The 18,072-nt window shown below is 38.3% G+C and overlaps 1 protein-coding gene across 2 annotated transcripts in view; it reads left to right on the top strand.

Annotated features, from left to right (window-relative positions):
- Positions 1-18,072, top strand: part of fig4.L (FIG4 phosphoinositide 5-phosphatase L homeolog) — a 178,697-nt gene that overhangs the window by 103,060 nt on the left and 57,565 nt on the right. For both annotated transcript variants that reach the window (XM_018263317.2, XM_018263316.2), the window contains exons 19-20: positions 8,039-8,186; positions 8,380-8,463. In XM_018263317.2, the coding sequence (XP_018118806.1) occupies positions 8,039-8,186; positions 8,380-8,463 (232 nt within the window). The remainder of the gene's footprint in view (positions 1-8,038; positions 8,187-8,379; positions 8,464-18,072) is intronic.

The following is an 18,072-nucleotide window of genomic DNA, read 5'->3' as shown; positions in this document are numbered from 1 at the left end:
AGCATTGCTTTGCAGATTGGCAGTTTGCAGTAGAAACACATATTTACCCATATTGGATTCGTCAGAATGTGTACTTTCTGAAAATATATGGTTTTCTGGGGTCTCTGTACTGTTAGGGGGGTCTAATGTCGCATAATACACACACCAGGTGCTTATATTGCAGCAGCCAGCGCGTCAGCCGTGAAAATGTATATACACTATTTTCATTTGGGGATCTCTGTGCGCCACATAGTTTGGTATATCTATGCATATTGGGCATCAAGGTGTTCAGTAGATCCCTGGCGTTCATATTTAGGATGTTTTATGCTGATAAGTTACGAAATGTGGGGCATATAATGGGGTAAAATTCAAGCTTTGTGACGATTTTCAGAAATTTGATAAAAACCGTTACGTTCAGCATTGATTTGCAGTTTGGCAGTTTGCAGTAGAAACACTTATTTACCCATATTGGATTCGTCAGCATGTGTACTTTCTGAAAATATATGGTTTTCTGGGGTCTCTGTACTGTTAGGGGGGTCTAATGTCGCATAATACACACACCAGATGCTTATATTGCAGCAGCCAGCGCGTCAGCCATGAAAATGTATATACACTATTGTCATTTGGGGGTCTCTGTGCGCCACATAGTTTGGTATATCTATGCATATTGGGCATCAAAGTGTTCAGTAGACCCCTGGCGTTCATATTTAGGATGTTTTATGCTGATAAGTTACGAAATGTGGGGCATATAATGGGGTAAAATTCAAGCTTTGTGACGATTTTCAGAAATTTGATAAAAACCGTTACGTTCAGCATTGATTGGCAGTTTGCAGTAGAAACACTTATTTACCCATATTCGATTCGTCAGAATGTGTACTTTCTGGAAATATATGGTTTTCTGGGGTCTCTGTACTGTTAGGGGGGTCTAATGTCGCATAATACACACACCAGGTGCTCATATTGCAGCAGCCAGCGCGTCAGCCTTGAAAATGTATATACACTATTGTCATTTGGGGGTCTCTGTGCGCCACATAGTTTGGTATATCTATGCATATTGGGCATCAAAGTGTTCAGTAGACACCTGGTGTTCATATTTAGGATGTTTTATGCTGATACGTTACGAAATGTGTGGCATATAATGGGGTAAAATTCAAGCTTTCTGACAATTTTCAGAAATTTGATAAAAACCGTTATGTTCAGCATTGCTTTACAGTTTGGCAGTTTGCAGTAGAAACACTTATTTACCCATATTGGATTCGTCAGAATGTGTACTTTCTGAAAATATATGGTTTTCTGGGGTCTCTGTACTGTTAGGGGGGTCTAATGTCGCATAATACACACACCAGGTGCTTATATTGCAGCAGCCAGCGCGTCAGCTGTGAAAATGTATATACACTATTGTCATTTGGTGGTCTCTGTGCGCCACATAGTTTGGTATATCTATGCATATTGGGCATCAAAGTGTTCAGTAGACCCTTGGCGTTCATATTTAGGATGTTTTATGCTGATACGTTACGAAATGTGGGGCATATAATGGGGTAAAATTCAATCTTTCTGACGATTTTCAGAAATTTGATAAAAACCGTTATGTTCAGCATTGCTTTGCAGATTGGCAGTTTGCAGTAGAAACACATATTTACCCATATTGGATTCGTCAGAATGTGTACTTTCTGAAAATATATGGTTTTCTGGGGTCTCTGTACTGTTAGGGGGGTCTAATGTCGCATAATACACACACCAGGTGCTTATATTGCAGCAGCCAGCGCGTCAGCCGTGAAAATGTATATACACTATTTTCATTTGGGGATCTCTGTGCGCCACATAGTTTGGTATATCTATGCATATTGGGCATCAAGGTGTTCAGTAGATCCCTGGCGTTCATATTTAGGATGTTTTATGCTGATAAGTTACGAAATGTGGGGCATATAATGGGGTAAAATTCAAGCTTTGTGACGATTTTCAGAAATTTGATAAAAAACCGTTACGTTCAGCATTGATTTGCAGTTTGGCAGTTTGCAGTAGAAACACTTATTTACCCATATTGGATTCGTCAGCATGTGTACTTTCTGAAAATATATGGTTTTCTGGGGTCTCTGTACTGTTAGGGGGGTCTAATGTCGCATAATACACACACCAGATGCTTATATTGCAGCAGCCAGCGCGTCAGCCATGAAAATGTATATACACTATTGTCATTTGGGGGTCTCTGTGCGCCACATAGTTTGGTATATCTATGCATATTGGGCATCAAAGTGTTCAGTAGACCCCTGGCGTTCATATTTAGGATGTTTTATGCTGATAAGTTACGAAATGTGGGGCATATAATGGGGTAAAATTCAAGCTTTGTGACGATTTTCAGAAATTTGATAAAAACCGTTACGTTCAGCATTGATTGGCAGTTTGCAGTAGAAACACTTATTTACCCATATTCGATTCGTCAGAATGTGTACTTTCTGGAAATATATGGTTTTCTGGGGTCTCTGTACTGTTAGGGGGGTCTAATGTCGCATAATACACACACCAGGTGCTCATATTGCAGCAGCCAGCGCGTCAGCCTTGAAAATGTATATACACTATTGTCATTTGGGGGTCTCTGTGCGCCACATAGTTTGGTATATCTATGCATATTGGGCATCAAAGTGTTCAGTAGACCCTTGGCGTTCATATTTAGGATGTTTTATGCTGATACGTTACGAAATGTGTGGCATATAATGGGGTAAAATTCAAGTTTTGTGACGATTTTCAGAAATTTGATAAAAACCGTTATGTTCAGCATTGCTTTGCAGTTTGGCAGTTTGCAGTATAAACACTTATTTACCCATATTGGATTCATCAGAATGTGTACTTTCTGAAAATATATGGTTTTCTGGGGTCTCTATACTGTTAGGGGGGTCTAATGTTGCATAATACACACACCAGGTGCTTATATTGCAGCAGCCAGCGCGTCAGCCGTGAAAATGTATATTTGCTATTGTCATTTGGGGGTCTCTGTGCGCCACATAGTTTGGTATATCTATGCATACTGGGCATCAAAGTGTTCAGTAGACCCCTGGCGTTTATATTTAGGATGTTTTATGCTGATAAGTTACGAAATGTGGGGCATATAATGGGGTAAAATTCAAGCTTTGTGACAATTTTCAGAAATTTGATAAAAAACGTTATGTTCAGCATTGCTTTGCAGTTTGGCAGTTTGCAGTAGAAACACTTATTTACCCATATTGGATTCGTCAGAATGTGTACTTTCTGAAAATATATGGTTTTCTGGGGTCTCTGTACTGTTAGGTGGTCTAATGTCGCATAATACACACACCGGGTGGTTATATTGCAGCAGCCAGCGCGTCAGCGGTGAAAATGTCTATACATATTGTCATTTGGGGGTCTCTGTGCGCCACATAGTTTGGTATATCTATGCACATTGGGCATCAAACTGTTTAGTAGACACCTATGTTTATTTTTAGGATGCTTTATGCTGGTAATGATACATGGACAATACGATGGTGGAAAGTTGAAGCTTTGAGGCAATTTCCAGATATTTCGCCCAAACCGCCAAATTTGGCAAAGCCTTGCGACTCAGTAGTTTGGAGCAGAAAGGCATGGGTACCCATTTTAGATTCTGTAGAATGTGTACTTTCCAAAAATATATGGGGTTGGGGGGTAAACATATATTTCTGTGTTTTTACCCCACAAAAATGCAGTCAATGTGTTGATTTTTCATTAGCTGAAGTTACCCACAGGACAATTTGTATGTGCTAACTTCATTTTGGGGCCTCTAAATGCCATATACTTTGGTAAACCTATGAACAATGGCCACCAAACTGTTTGGAGGAACCCTGGCAATCATATTTAGGGTGCTTTTTCTTGGTGCGTAACGATACATGGGTGATATGGTGCTGAGAAGTTGAATTTTTGAGGCAATTTTCAGATATTTCACCAAAACCGACAATTGTGGGAAAGCCTTGCGACTCAGTAGTTTGGAGCAGAAAGGCATGGGTACCCATTTTAGATTCGGTAGAATGTGTACTTTCCAAAAATATATGGGTTTTGGGGGGTAAACATATATTTCTGTGTTTTTACCCCACAAAAATGCAGTAAATGTGTTGATCTTTCATTTGCTGAAGTTACCCACGGGACTGTTTGTATGCGCTAACTTCATTTTGGGGCCTCTAAATGCCAGATACTTTGGTAAACTTATGAACAATGACTACCAAAATGTTCAGAGGAACCCTGGCAATCATATTTAGGGTGCTTTTTCTTAGTACGTAATGATACATGGGCGATATGGTGCTGGGAAGTTGAAGGTTTGAGGCAATTTTCAGATATTTCACCAAAACCGACAATTGTGGGAAAGCCTTGCGACTCAGTAGTTTGGAGCAGAAAGGCATGGGTACCCATTTTAGATTCGGTAGAATGTGTACTTTCCAAAAATATATGGGTTTTGGGGGGTAAACATATATTTCTGTGTTTTTACCCCACAAAAATGCAGTCAATGTGTTGATTTCTCAGTAGCTGAAGTAAAGTCCTGAACAATTTGGATGTGCTAACTTCATATTGGTGTCTCTAAATGCCAGATACTTTGGTAAACCTATGCATAATGGGTATCAAACTGTTCAGTGGACCCCTGGCAATCATATTTCAGGTGCTTTTTCTTGGTACCTAATATAGTTTGGGATATGCGGAGCAGCAAAATAAAACCTTTGAAATGATTTTTCAGAATTTTGAATTTTTTTTTGAAAAACCGCTATGTTCAGACAAGCTTTTATGTTTGGTAGTTGGGAGTAGAGAGACATAGTTACCCATTTTGTAATCGGCAGAATGTGTACTTTTGAAAAATGTATGGTTTTCTGGGGTAAACCTACGGTTTCAGGATTTTTTGCCTTGGAATCTAAAGCATGCCGTTTTCTGCCTTAGTGCTTTCAAAATTCGGTAATATAGTGCCGGGAGTTTTTGCTGTACAGAAATCCTAAATCTCCCTAAAACTATACATATCTGGTATTGGCACATTCAAGAGACATAAGGCTTTCCAAATCAGTTGGATTTTCATCCGTAACATGAAATATTTTTCTGGTATAAATTGATATACGATGAAAAATGGTAATTTTTCATTTTTTTTTGGTATTTAGTACTATAAATTTTTTTGCACAGGTGGAAATACATGAAAACTCAGGCAGATTTAGAAAGCTCAGTTTCTCCCGAAAAAAACAATGTATAGTTTTCCTAGGTAAACTATAGGTTTCCCCTCAGAAAATGCCCCTAAAGTGAGAGAGCACAAAATGTTTCAAAAACGGCTGGCATTTCGCGTAACCAAAATGTGAAATTCTGCTGGCACTTAAAGGGTTAAAATCATATGTTTGTGATTTTGGTTTCACTGTTTATGTTTATTTCTGTAGCTGAGTACTTTTAATGTATAGTGAGATAATTGGAATGACTAGAACTCACCTATGACTAATGCTGTGTTATAAAGACAGAATAATTCATAATGAATAAGAATATTGCTATCCTTTTGAAAAGAAAGCTTGATTCATATGAAGTATATGTACACATGCACACTGAAAATGTGGCCATGACTTTCCCAAAATTAAAGTATTTTTTTCTGTTGCTTAGATACTCAAAAAAAGCCTTTTGTTGTGATGACAATGTTCAATCAGCACACGTTTTCTCTCGCTACACTTGAAACAACATCATGTTGCAATGTAATTAATATTTTAGAAGATAAAAGATTTATCATTTTACCATTGTGTAATGTTTAAGCAAGCAATTCTTAATTATTGACTTATTTGTTTTTTCCCTGTAACTTTAAAGAACCTTGTACTTTATGGGAAAGGAGACAGAAATTAAATCACAGTGGCAGGGGCATACCAGTACCTTAGGCAACTCCCCAGTGAATACAGTCATTGCAATTTCCCCAGGACTCATGCTACCTTTTGTGGAAAATTTTACCAGCCTACAGAAAAAAATAAAGTGCCACATTTAATGTTTCCTAGACATCCTTAGTCATGTCTTGCACTTTTGTATGGATTAAAATCTCTATTGTGTGAACTAAAGGGGGCTAATTTATAAACACTGGGTAAATTTGCACCTGGGCAGTAATTTATGGCAACCAATCAAATGTTTGCTTTCATTGTTCAACTCACAGCTGCCTGTAAAAAGACAGTCACTGATTTGTTGCTATTGGTTAGAGCCCAGGTGCAAATATGCCCAGTATTTATAAATGAGCTCCAAGCTGGGGATGCCTTTAAAACAATAAAACATGACACTCTTTAGAGTTTTTTTCACTCGTGTTTTCTCCATAAAGGAGACAACAATTTTGAACCTCAGGAATTAGAATTCCCTTGTAAAAAAAAAAAAATGATGTAAAATTGCTTGGTGTGCTCTTCTTAGCATTTTTGCAATTTAAATGAATTGTTTTTCCCTTTCCATAACAGTTATTTATACACTACTTGTTTAATGAATTTTTTTAACAACTTCTGGTCAGTACTTCCAATTGTACTTTTGAGTAGAATACGTTTAGGAGAAAAACAGAGAACTGTTTTGATGTTGCTCTGCTCAGGAAATAGATCAGAAACCTTTAGATGACCTTTCTTGTGTCTTTCCTGTGCAGGTCTACTTCAGAAAAGGTATGTTTTCCTTCTGAACATATTTTACTCGTCTGTACAGTCAGAAGGTTTGAACAGCAGTGGCTCTAAAATGTATCATGCTTGATAAAGGGGGTTACCCCGAAACGTTGCATGCTGCAAACCATTGAATAAAATAGCAAGGGTTTACCCTGCTAGTATTACCTGTGTGCCAGTGAATTTCCTTTTGATTCTAAAATGTATTAGCAGTTTCTAAACTGCTTAAAGGAACAATAGCATCAAAAAATGAATGTGCTTTAAAGTAATTAAAATATTTATATACTGTTGCCCGAGCTTGTTTATATTAACTATAGTAGTATTTTTTGAAGCACACACATTAATATTTTTAGTGTCAGTATATTATATTCTAATTACATTAAAACACGTCCATTTTTTTGTTTTTTGTACCTTTAATAGCTTTGGAATAAAGCAAAACAATAATTTGTGTATATTGTAATATTGCTTAGGACAGCACCCTGAATAAATTTTTCAATATTTACATATTCTGACAAGCTACAGTAAAGCCATACTTTTGGAAAACCATAATTTTTTAAATGTATACCTGTAGCCTGAAGGCATGCTTCGCCACATTATGACAAGAATAGTCCCAAACTTTGTGGATAACAGGTCCCCTGCCTGTATACCCATCTAATATGTTTTAAAATAACAATGTGTAAAAAAAAAAAATAACAATGTGTTTTCTTATTCTTATTTATAATAGTCAAAATTATGTAACAATCAGGTAAAGGGATGGCTCTCCTTTAAGTTAACTTTTAGTATGTTATAGAATGGCTAATTCTAAGCAACTTTTCAATTGGTATTCATTATTTTTTTTAGTTTTTGAATTATATGTCTTCTTTTTCTGATTCTTTCCAGCTTTCAAATGGGGGTCACTGACCCACCTAAAAACAAATGCTCTGTAAGGCTATACATTCATTGTTATTGCAACAATACTCTCCTATTCATATTCCAGTCTCTTATTCAAATGAATGCATGGTTGCTAGGGTAATTTGGACCCTAGCAACCAGATTGAGAGAGAGAGAGAAAAAAAGAAGATAATCAAGTCAAAACTTGGTGTAGAACCAAGTACATGCCTCGTTTTTATTCCTCTTTTCCAGGGCCAACTTTAGGGGTAGGCAGAAAGGCACATGCCTAGGGTACAACATTGGGGCACTCTAGGCATGTACCACTTTTGTCTGCCTTCCCCTAGTTCAGGGTCCTGAAGCGTCTCATCCACATCTGCAGTTTTCGCGATTCTCCATCCTCTTGTCTTTAAGATGACCCTAAACAGCATTTGTAAATTTGTAAAACATTCCTGTCCTAAAGCAAATAAAGTGACAGCTTTCCTGCAAATAATTGTCAATATTAAAGGTCAATGACAGACATATATAAATATCATTCTCTGATGATGCTCTCTAATTTTACTCTCTGATTCTTTCTCTTTTTAGTACATAATTCTGAAAATCGAAAGAAGATGACTATTAAAAAATGTAGCAAGTGCAACGAAGAAACAAATATTTATAATGAGTTTTTTCGACCTTATGAATTGAGTAGTTTTGACGACACATTTTGCCTGGCTATGACAAACTCTGCAAGGTATTATACAAGCAAATGTGATTTGTGACTTGTTTATTATTGAAATATTTATGAATTAATTGTTGGATACACCTGATGGAAGATCTCAATTGCGTTTTTATCAGTGCTAAAAATAATGGCATATATAACATTTTATGACTTAAGAGTAACCTGTTGTGTGATTTTATATCAGTGTTATGTTTGTTTCTTTCAGAGACTTTATGCCCAAGAGTGTTGCCATTGATCCAAGTCCATTTACTGTTCGTAAGCCAGATGAAACAGGGAAATCTGTTTCAGGGTAAGAATGGCAGAATTCCAGTTTATCCTGTGTGTGTTGTTCTCATCCAGTTAGCCATTAGTTTAGGACATTATGTACATGCCTTCCAACAAAAGCACATATTTGGCAGTAATTGATGGAAGATGTGAAGGTTACATTTTCTGTATGATACAACTATACAATAATAGCATTTATCGGAGAATAGTTATAACTGTTGATGCAACATGTAAACTGGAGAGCTGCTAAATAAAAAGCTTAATAACACAAAAACCATAATAATAATGAAAAATGAAAGCCAATTGCAAATTGTCTCAGAATAGCTCTCTCTACATCATACTAAAAGTTAATTTATAGGTGAACAACCCCAGAAAATTTTTTTTTGCATGTCTTTTGCATAAAGCAGTTTTTTTTGTTTTTTTTTCAATTAAACTTTTATTAAGTTTTCTTAAACAAAAGAAATCAGGGGTACAGAAGTAAAAAAGGGGGATGGAAAAGGAAATACATACAGTCAAAATTACAAAGAGTAAGTCAGAGTAGCTCTGAGAGCTCTTAAATGAAGGTAACAAAGGAATTGACAAGATTAGAGAAGGAAGGGGAAATGTACAGCTATTGTTTATAATAATCTGACTCTGTAAAAGAGAGCCATCTAAGCCACATCACACCATAAGTATCATGAGAATCCGTTAAAAAAAGGGAAAGTTCCTCAAATTTATGTTACTCTTCTACTTTTGAGTACCAGTCACGTATTGTGGGAGCCGTGGTTTGTTTCCATTTTTTAATGGAATTAACAGACAGCGTTTAATAAATGATGCTCAATTGTTGATGTAAAGACACCAAGTGGTTTGTCAATATGAAACATACGCTGGATCATCCGGAATATCAAAGTTTCAAATTTTGCGTATAGCTAGCCTCACCCCATTCCAGTAAGGCTTAATAAGTGGACAGGTCCTGAATATATGTAATAAAGAGCCTTTTTCTATACCGCATCGCCAACATCTATCACTAGTGTTTTTGTAGATAAATTTTAGTCTGGACGGGGGAAAGTACCATCGTGAAACTATTTTGTAATTGGTCTCCTGTATTCTACAACATCTGGTACTCTTAAATAATTTAGTCATGATATCACCAAACTGGTCTTCTTGAAAGTGAATATATAAATCTGAGGCCCATAAGTCAACAAATGAAGGGGTAGTAGAAGCATGTGATTAACGTAAGTTTTTATAGATTTATAGATTTTATAGATTTTTGAAGTAGTATGCATGGGGGGAAGTTCTGCTGAACACAGGGATTCATATGGAGTCTGATCTCTACCCAATATGGAAGCACCTCCCAGGCTATGAAAAAAGTGCTTCATTTGTGCAAATTTCAGGTGATCAATTTTTGAGAAAGGTTTAACAAATTGAAACTTTTCTTTATCTATGAACTCTCCCTTTTCGAGGAAATGAAATAATTTTAAATTGGCTGTTGTCCTATCGGAAATGCTGTGTTATTGATTATCGGCATAAGTGGAGAGGGGAATTGCGTTAATTCAAATTTTTGACAGCATCCATCCCATATCAAGGAGGGGGTGATCTGTATAACGAATGCGTCTATGTCTTGCATCTAGCCATGGCAGGTGAAATAAGTAGCTGTAGATGGCCTGTTGTTCTATTTCAACCCATAACTTGGAATCTACTTGGTGATTCCAATCTACAACTCGACCCAACACCACTGCATAATAGTAAAGCCTGCAGTCGGAAAGAGATACCCCACCTTGTTTCTTAGTCTTTATAAGAGTTTTATAGCTTAATCTACTCTTTTTATTCTGCCATATATATTTAGTGATGATAGTTTGCAGGGAATCTAATATATGTTCTGCCACTGGTAAGGGAAGGGTTTGGAATATATACAAGATGCGAGGGATAATATTTATTTTGATAACATTCATCCGGCCAAACCATGGGAGGGGTTTATCAATCCAAGAGTCAAGATCTTTAGTAATGGTTGTCAGGAGCTCTTTTAGGTTTTTTTGACATCCATTCATCGTAGTCCTTAGTAATTTTAATCCCTAAGTATGTAATATGATGTTGAGACCATTTAAATGGAAAACTCTGTAATAAAGCTTGTATAGTTCTTGAGGGTAAGGATACATTTAACGCCATAGACTTACAGAAGTTAATTTTGAAGTTGCTAAAATAGCCGTAGTGAGTCAGTAATTGGTTTAAAACTGGCATAGAAACTATGGGTTGCGTAACAAAAAAAGGGCGTCGGCATAAGCTGCAGTTTTATGGTGATGTTTATTGATATTTACACCATTAATGTCTGGGTTTAGTCTAACATGACAGAGAAATGGTTCTAGAGCCATGATAAATAGAGTGGGGCTATAAAGGACAGCCCTGTCTGGTGCCATTACGTATATCTATATAGTTAGACAATTGGCAGTTAGCGTGTATTCTGGCTATGGGGTTATAATACTATGAGTGTATCCAATTCAGTGTTTTCGGGCCGAATCCAAAGTATTTCAGACAGGAAAACATATTGGACCAATTAACATGGTCAAAGGCCTTTTCTGCATCTGTAGAGAGCAACATCAGCGGTAATTTGTGTGTTCGTAAAATGTTTATCAGCCGGTGGTATTATCCCGACCTTCTCTGCCCGAAGACAATTTGCTCCGGATTAATTATTTTGTAAAGAATGGTATTCAGCCAGTTAGCTATAATTTTCACTAGAAGTTTGACATCTCCGTTTAGTAATGAGATTGGTCTATAGCTACCTGATTTTTTCCGGGTTTCAATAGGAGGCTGATATGTGCTTCTAGAGATTGTTTATGGAAATGAGAACCCTGTTGGACACCCTGAAAGGCTTTGAGCAAGTTAGTAGACTATCTTTAAATGTTTTATAGTATAAGGTGGTAAAGCCGTCAGGTCCGGGTGCTTTTCCCATTGGCGTATTTTGAAGGGCTATTGTTAATTCTTCCAATGTTAAATCCGCGTCTTAAATATCCGCCTCTACGGAGGATATTTGTCTCATTTGGGAAGATTGTAAAAAGTCCTGTAGGGAGTGGCCATATTCAGGCATATCATCTAGGGAATTGTCTGGCAATTGGTAAAGTCTCTTGTAGAATTGTTCAAAGGTTTCTGCTATTAGTATGGAGTATGTACTAGAACTCCATTCATTTTCTTAATAGCAGGGGAAAAATTCCTACCTTGTTTATGTTTTAAAACTCTAGCCAATAGACGACCACATTTGTCTCCATGTTCGTAAATTTAAATGGGTGGAAAGGGCTTTTCTAGCTTCAGTTAATTGGGCAAGAGTTGTATCACAGTGTGTATGTTTGTGGATTTGCTCCAATTGTTGTATCTTATGAATTAAATCATTTCTAGTTTTTTCCCTGTCACGTTTTCGTTTGGCTACATGTTTGATTAAATGCCCCCGAATTACACATTCGTTGATTCGTTGAGATGCCAAACTCCCTGTTTGGGTGCGGGAAGGGGTGTACGCAGTGTCAGGGTTACCATCGAATGGTCTGACCATGTTCTAGTGAGGATACTACTATCTAATACGTCATTCAGTGCCATGTGGGACAGAAAAATATAATCAATTCTTGAATATGTGTTGTGTCTATGTGAATAGAACGAATAGTCTCTTTCACTGGGGTATAAAATGCGCCATGGGTCTATTAATTGGAGAGAATGCAGAGTTTGTCTGCAGCGGGACGACTGTCGGGGAGCCATGCTAGATTTGCCGGTGGAGCAATCAAGTTGTGGTTCTAGAAGCAGGTTAAAGTCACCACCCACCAGTGTACCTTCTGCAAAGAGTGTCAATGTATATTCTATTTGTGTGAGGTCTTGGTTGCTATTGGGTAAATATATGTTAGCAAATGTGTAACTTCGACCCATAAAAAGGCCTTTCACAAATATACAGTGGTGTGAAAAACTATTTGCCCCCTTCCTGATTTCTTATTCTTTTGCATGTTTGTCACACAAAATGTTTCTGATCATCAAACACATTTAACTATTAGTCAAAGATAACACAAGTAAACACAAAATGCAGTTTTTAAATGAGGGTTTTTATTATTTAGGGAGAAAAGAAATCCAAACCTGTGTGAAAAAGTAATTGCCCCCTGAACCTAATAACTGGTTGGGCCATCCTTAGCAGCAATAACTGCAATCAAGCGTTTGCGATAACTTGCAATGAGTCTTTTACAGCGCTCTGGAGGAATTTTGGCCCACTCATCTTTGCAGAATTGTTGTAATTCAGCTTTATTTGAGGGTTTTCTAGCATGAACCGCCTTTTTAAGGTCATGCCACAACATCTCAATAGGATTCAGGTCAGGACTTTGACTAGGCCACTCCAAAGTCTTCATTTTGTTTTTCTTCAGCCATTCAGAGGTGGATTTGCTGGTGTGTTTTGGGTCATTGTCCTGCTGCAGCACCCAAGATCGCTTCAGCTTGAGTTGACGAACAGATGGCCGGACATTCTCCTTCAGGATTTTTTGGTAGACAGTAGAATTCATGGTTCCATATATCACAGCAAGTCTTCCAGGTCCTGAAGCAGCAAAACAACCCCAGACCATCACACTACCACCACCATATTTTACTGTTGGTATGATGTTCTTTTTCTGAAATGCTGTGTTACTTTTACGCCAGATGTAACGGGACGCGCACCTTCCAAAAAGTTCAACTTTTGTCTCATCGGTCCACAAGGTATTTTCCCAAAATTTTGGCCCACTCATCTTTGCAGAATTGTTGTAATTCAGCTTTATTTGAGGGTTTTCTAGCATGAACCGCCTTTTTAAGGTCATGCCACAACATCTCAATAGGATTCAGGTCAGGACTTTGACTAGGCCACTCCAAAGTCTTCATTTTGTTTTTCTTCAGCCATTCAGAGGTGGATTTGCTGGTGTGTTTTGGGTCATTGTCCTGCTGCAGCACCCAAGATCGCTTCAGCTTGAGTTGACGAACAGATGGCCGGACATTCTCCTTCAGGATTTTTTGGTAGACAGTAGAATTCATGGTTCCATCTATCACAGCAAGTCTTCCAGGTCCTGAAGCAGCAAAACAACCCCAGACCATCACACTACCACCACCATATTTTACTGTTGGTATGATGTTCTTTTTCGGAAATGCTGTGTTACTTTTACGCCAGATGTAACGGGACGCGCACCTTCCAAAAAGTTCAACTTTTGTCTCATCGGTCCACAAGGTATTTTCCCAAAAGTCTTGGCAATCATTGAGATGTTTTTTTGCAAAATTGAGACGAGCCTTAATGTTCTTTTTGCTTAAAAGTGGTTTGCGCCTTGGAAATCTGCCATGCAGGCCGTTTTTGCCCAGTCTCTTTCTTATGGTGGAGTCGTGAACACTGACCTTAATTGAGGCAAGTGAGGCCTGCAGTTCTTTAGATGTTGTCCTGGGGTCTTTTGTGGCCTCTCGGATGAGTTGTCTCTGCACTCTTGGGGTAATTTTGGTCGGCCGGCCACTCCTGGGAAGGTTCACCACTGTTCCATGTTTTTGCCATTTGTGGATAATGGCTCTCACTGTGGTTCGCTGGAGTCCCAAAGCTTTAGAAATGGCTTTATAACCTTTGAAATCGAACTCAGGTGTGATAAACCACAGTTAAGTTATTTTTTAACAAGGGGGGCAATCACTTTTTCACACAGGCCCATGTAGATTTGGAGTTTTTTTTCTCCCTTAATAACGTAAACCTTCATTTAAAAACTGCATTTTGTGTTCAATTATGTTATCTTTGACTAATAGTTAACGGTTTTTGATGAGCAGAAACATTTAAGTGTGACAAACATGCAAAAGAATAAGAAATCAGGAAGGGGGCAAATAGTTTTTCACACCACTGTATACCTTCCTGATGCATCACTCTTCCTGTCTGTCACCGAAAAACAGAAATTACAAGAAAAAGTGATTGCAACTCCACGTGTTTTAGTAGGCTGAGGTTTACTTGTGACTAGCTCAGGAAAATGTTTGTGAAGTAAGATCATTGCCATTGATGCTAACAATCTTAAAAGAGCTTGACTTATCTCGGGGTGTGGTGTGTAGGGCAGGCATTTATTACCTCTTGGATGGGAATGATAGAATATGTAAGGGGGCCGTACAGGGAGAAGTGGGAAGGTAGCAGAAAAGAGAACAGGGGATCAAGATACGTCGATACAGGGTTTAGGCTCAAGGCACTACTCCTGCAGGGTGGCTTATGACGTAGTAAAAGGGGGAGTCAGGCTGTGGGCCTAGAGTTTTGCAAGTAATCAGAGGGTGGGGCCCCCACAAAACTCTTGAACAATTATACAACACAATAAGCTTATATAAAACAGGTAACAAAACATAAATCGTACAGTGCACAATGTAGTTTCGGCATGAAAGCAATAGTATGCATGGGTTCTATCTAGCTTTAGTTATTTAATATGTACACACAACCAGAGAGGGAGTGGGAAGAAAAGAAAAGATCATAGATGGAGAAGAAAGAGAGAAAAAAAAAATTAAGGGAGAAGGGGAGAGAGGGAGTAGAAAATAGTAAGCATCAAAGTAACCGAATATTTAGCCAAGGCATACCAATCAGATTTTCATTTAGCATATTTTTCAGCATTATCACAGTACAAAATATTATATATTTTCTGTATAATGTGACTGGCATATGTTTCTTTACAAAAGTGGGCAGTAAGAGTCTGTGGCAATGCTAGTCATCCGATACCTCAGTTGCCCCTTTTTAACCCTTTGGATGAAGTTGTTATGGGTTCCGGTATGACAGTCGGAATGTCAGTGTTCCATATCCAGATGGAGGGCCCCTAAATCCATAAAGTTGTAGTGTCCCGTATATAAGATCCATGCAGACCAAAAATCATAGCTATCCAAAATCTACTATTTAGGTATAGATCCATTTGCGGCTGGAAAATTGCAGATAATAGTAAACAATGATTAACTACAGCATGTAAGGCCCATAGATACAGTATCTGTTCGCTAAGGTAGCATAAAACTAGAATAATCTGAAACATTAACATCAAAAATTCTTCTATACTGGTGAGCCGTGTCAAAGTCACTCTGCATGAGCCAGCACTAATAAGGAGTACTGGCAGAGATTATAGCCTATGGGCTAATGGGCAGGGTGGTAAATAGTGAGGCACAGATGAAGGCATTATACTGTAGTTCCAATTAAATCCAATAGCACCCAGCCTATTGGCGTGCATATTGTAGAGGCAGTGCTCCCTCAAATGCTAGGGGTGCCTTAGAAATCAGTGGAGGTACGGTGGTAATGTTATAAGTGGCAGGGCAAGGGAAATATACTTTCCTGTTAAGGGGCAAGAAGGTAACTCACCATGCCTTTAGGTAGGATGCGGTACCTCCGAAATATTATCGAGGGCCTCATCGTCCTCCATTTTGGAGGTCTCGTCCACAGTAGGCGACGGAGGGTTTTTAGCAAAAAAATGCCTGATTTCTTTATCTTTTTTAGTTAAAGTAACGCAAACGCAGGAGAATATTGAATGCCAAGCGTGTCGAGGAGCGGGAGCAGGCCCGGACTGGCAAGCTGTGGGTTCTGGCAAATGCCAAAAGGGCTGCTGTAAGTTGCCATAGACAGGCACTATTTATTGGGCTGGTGAGGTGCTGTTTGGGCCTCTGTGTAGCTGAAATGCCGGAGCCTATTTTGAATCTCAGTCCAGACCTGAGCGGGAGCCCAGCCAAAGTACGTCTGTTCTAGGCAACCATCAAGCCACGCCCCCATAAAGCAGTTTTTATAATAATTGCACAAAACCTTTTTGCAGAAAACAAATGGTATTACTTTAATGAAGCAAATTACTCTTGGCTCATTAGCTGAGTTTTAACCCTTTCCCTGCCAGCCGTTTTGTCCTAGATGCGAACATCTACTGCCAAGCAGTTTTTAGATATTTTGCACTCTTTCACTTTAAGGGCCTTTCCTGGGGTGGTCTTTTAGTTAACCCAGGAAAACAATATATTGTTTTTTTCAGGACAACCTGAACTTTCACAATATGCAAGAATTTTGGTGTAATTCTACTTCTCTAAAAAAATATTGGATTCTAAGTGTCAAATAAAATGAAAAAAATCATGTTGCACGAAGAACAATCACATATATCAGAAACATCATTCATTTTACGTACGAGAACACAGCTGATTTAGAAAGGTCTATGTCTCCTGAACGCGACAATACCAAATATATATAGTTTTATGGAGATTTCTCACTTGTATAGCTCAAAATCTACAAGCAGTACACAACCAAATTTCCAAAGCAACACTCCCCAAACGGCATACTTTTGATTTCAAGGCCAAACATTCCACTAACAGTAGGTTTACCCAAGAAAACTACCCATTACTAGAAAGAACAGATTCTGGTGAATCAAAAATGGGTAGAAATATCTTTGTACTCCAAACCACCAAGTTGCAATTGTTTCCTAAAGTTATAGTGTTTTATAGAAATTGGTGAATTTTTTGAAAAATGACCTCAAAGCTTCCACTCTACAGCAACATATCTCCCACACATCATTAGGTATCAATGTAAAACACCCCAAATATAAAATCCTGGGTCCACTGAACAGTTTGATGCCCAATATGAATAGATGTACCCAAGCACGTGGCATAGGAGGCCCCAAAAGGAAGACCCCCCGTTTGTTCTGTAATTTCAGATACTGCAAAATCAACACATTTACATCGTTTTGGGGGGCGGCAAAGGTAGAAAACAGTACGTTCACCCCAGAAAACCATATATTTTCGGAAAGTACACATTCCCCTGAATCTAAATTGGGTATGCATGTCTTTCTACGCCAAAGTACCAAGCCGCAAATCATTCCTAAATTTGGTGATTTTGGGGACATTTCCAAAAATGACTTCAAAATTTCGACCCTGCAGCATCGTATTACCCACATACTTTTAGGTATCAAGACAAATCACCCCAAATATGAAAGCCTGGGGTCCTCTGAACAGTTTGATGCCCAATATGTATAGGTGTACCCAAGCACGTGGCGTATAGGGGCCCCAAAACGAAGACCCCCATATGGTCTGTCATTTCAGGTACTGCAAAATCAACACATTTACATTGTTTTGAGGGGGGCAAATGTAGAAAAAAGTAAGTTCACCCCAGAAAACCATATATTTTCGGAAAGTACACATTCCCACGGATCTAAATTGGGTATGCATGTCTTTGTACTCCAAAGTACCAAGCCGCAAACCATTCCTAAATTTGGTGATTTTGGGGACATTTCCAAAAATGACTTCAAAATTTCGACCCTGCAGCATCGTATTACCCACATACTTTTAGGTATCAAGACAAATCACCCCAAATATGAAAGCCTGGGGTCCTCTGAACAGTTTGATGCCCAATATGTATAGGTGTACCCAAGCATGTGGCATATAGGGGCCCTAAAAGGAAGACCCCCATATAGTCTGACATTTCAGGTACTGCAAAATCAACACATTTACATTGTTTTGGGGGGGCAAAAGTAGAAAACAGTAAGTTCACCCCAGAAAACCATATATTTTCGGAAAGTACACATTCCCACGAATTCAAATTGGGTATGCATGTCTTTCTACGCCAAAGTACCAAGCCGCAAATCATTCCTAAATTTGGTGATTTTGGTGACATTTCCAAAAATCACCTCAAAATATCTACCCTGCAGCATCGTATTACCCACATACTTTT

This window comes from Xenopus laevis, chromosome 5L, assembly GCF_017654675.1.
Source record: "Xenopus laevis strain J_2021 chromosome 5L, Xenopus_laevis_v10.1, whole genome shotgun sequence".
Taxonomy (NCBI): domain Eukaryota; kingdom Metazoa; phylum Chordata; class Amphibia; order Anura; family Pipidae; genus Xenopus; species Xenopus laevis.
Note: the sequence above shows the minus strand (reverse complement) of the source record. Positions and strands in the feature narration are given on the sequence as shown.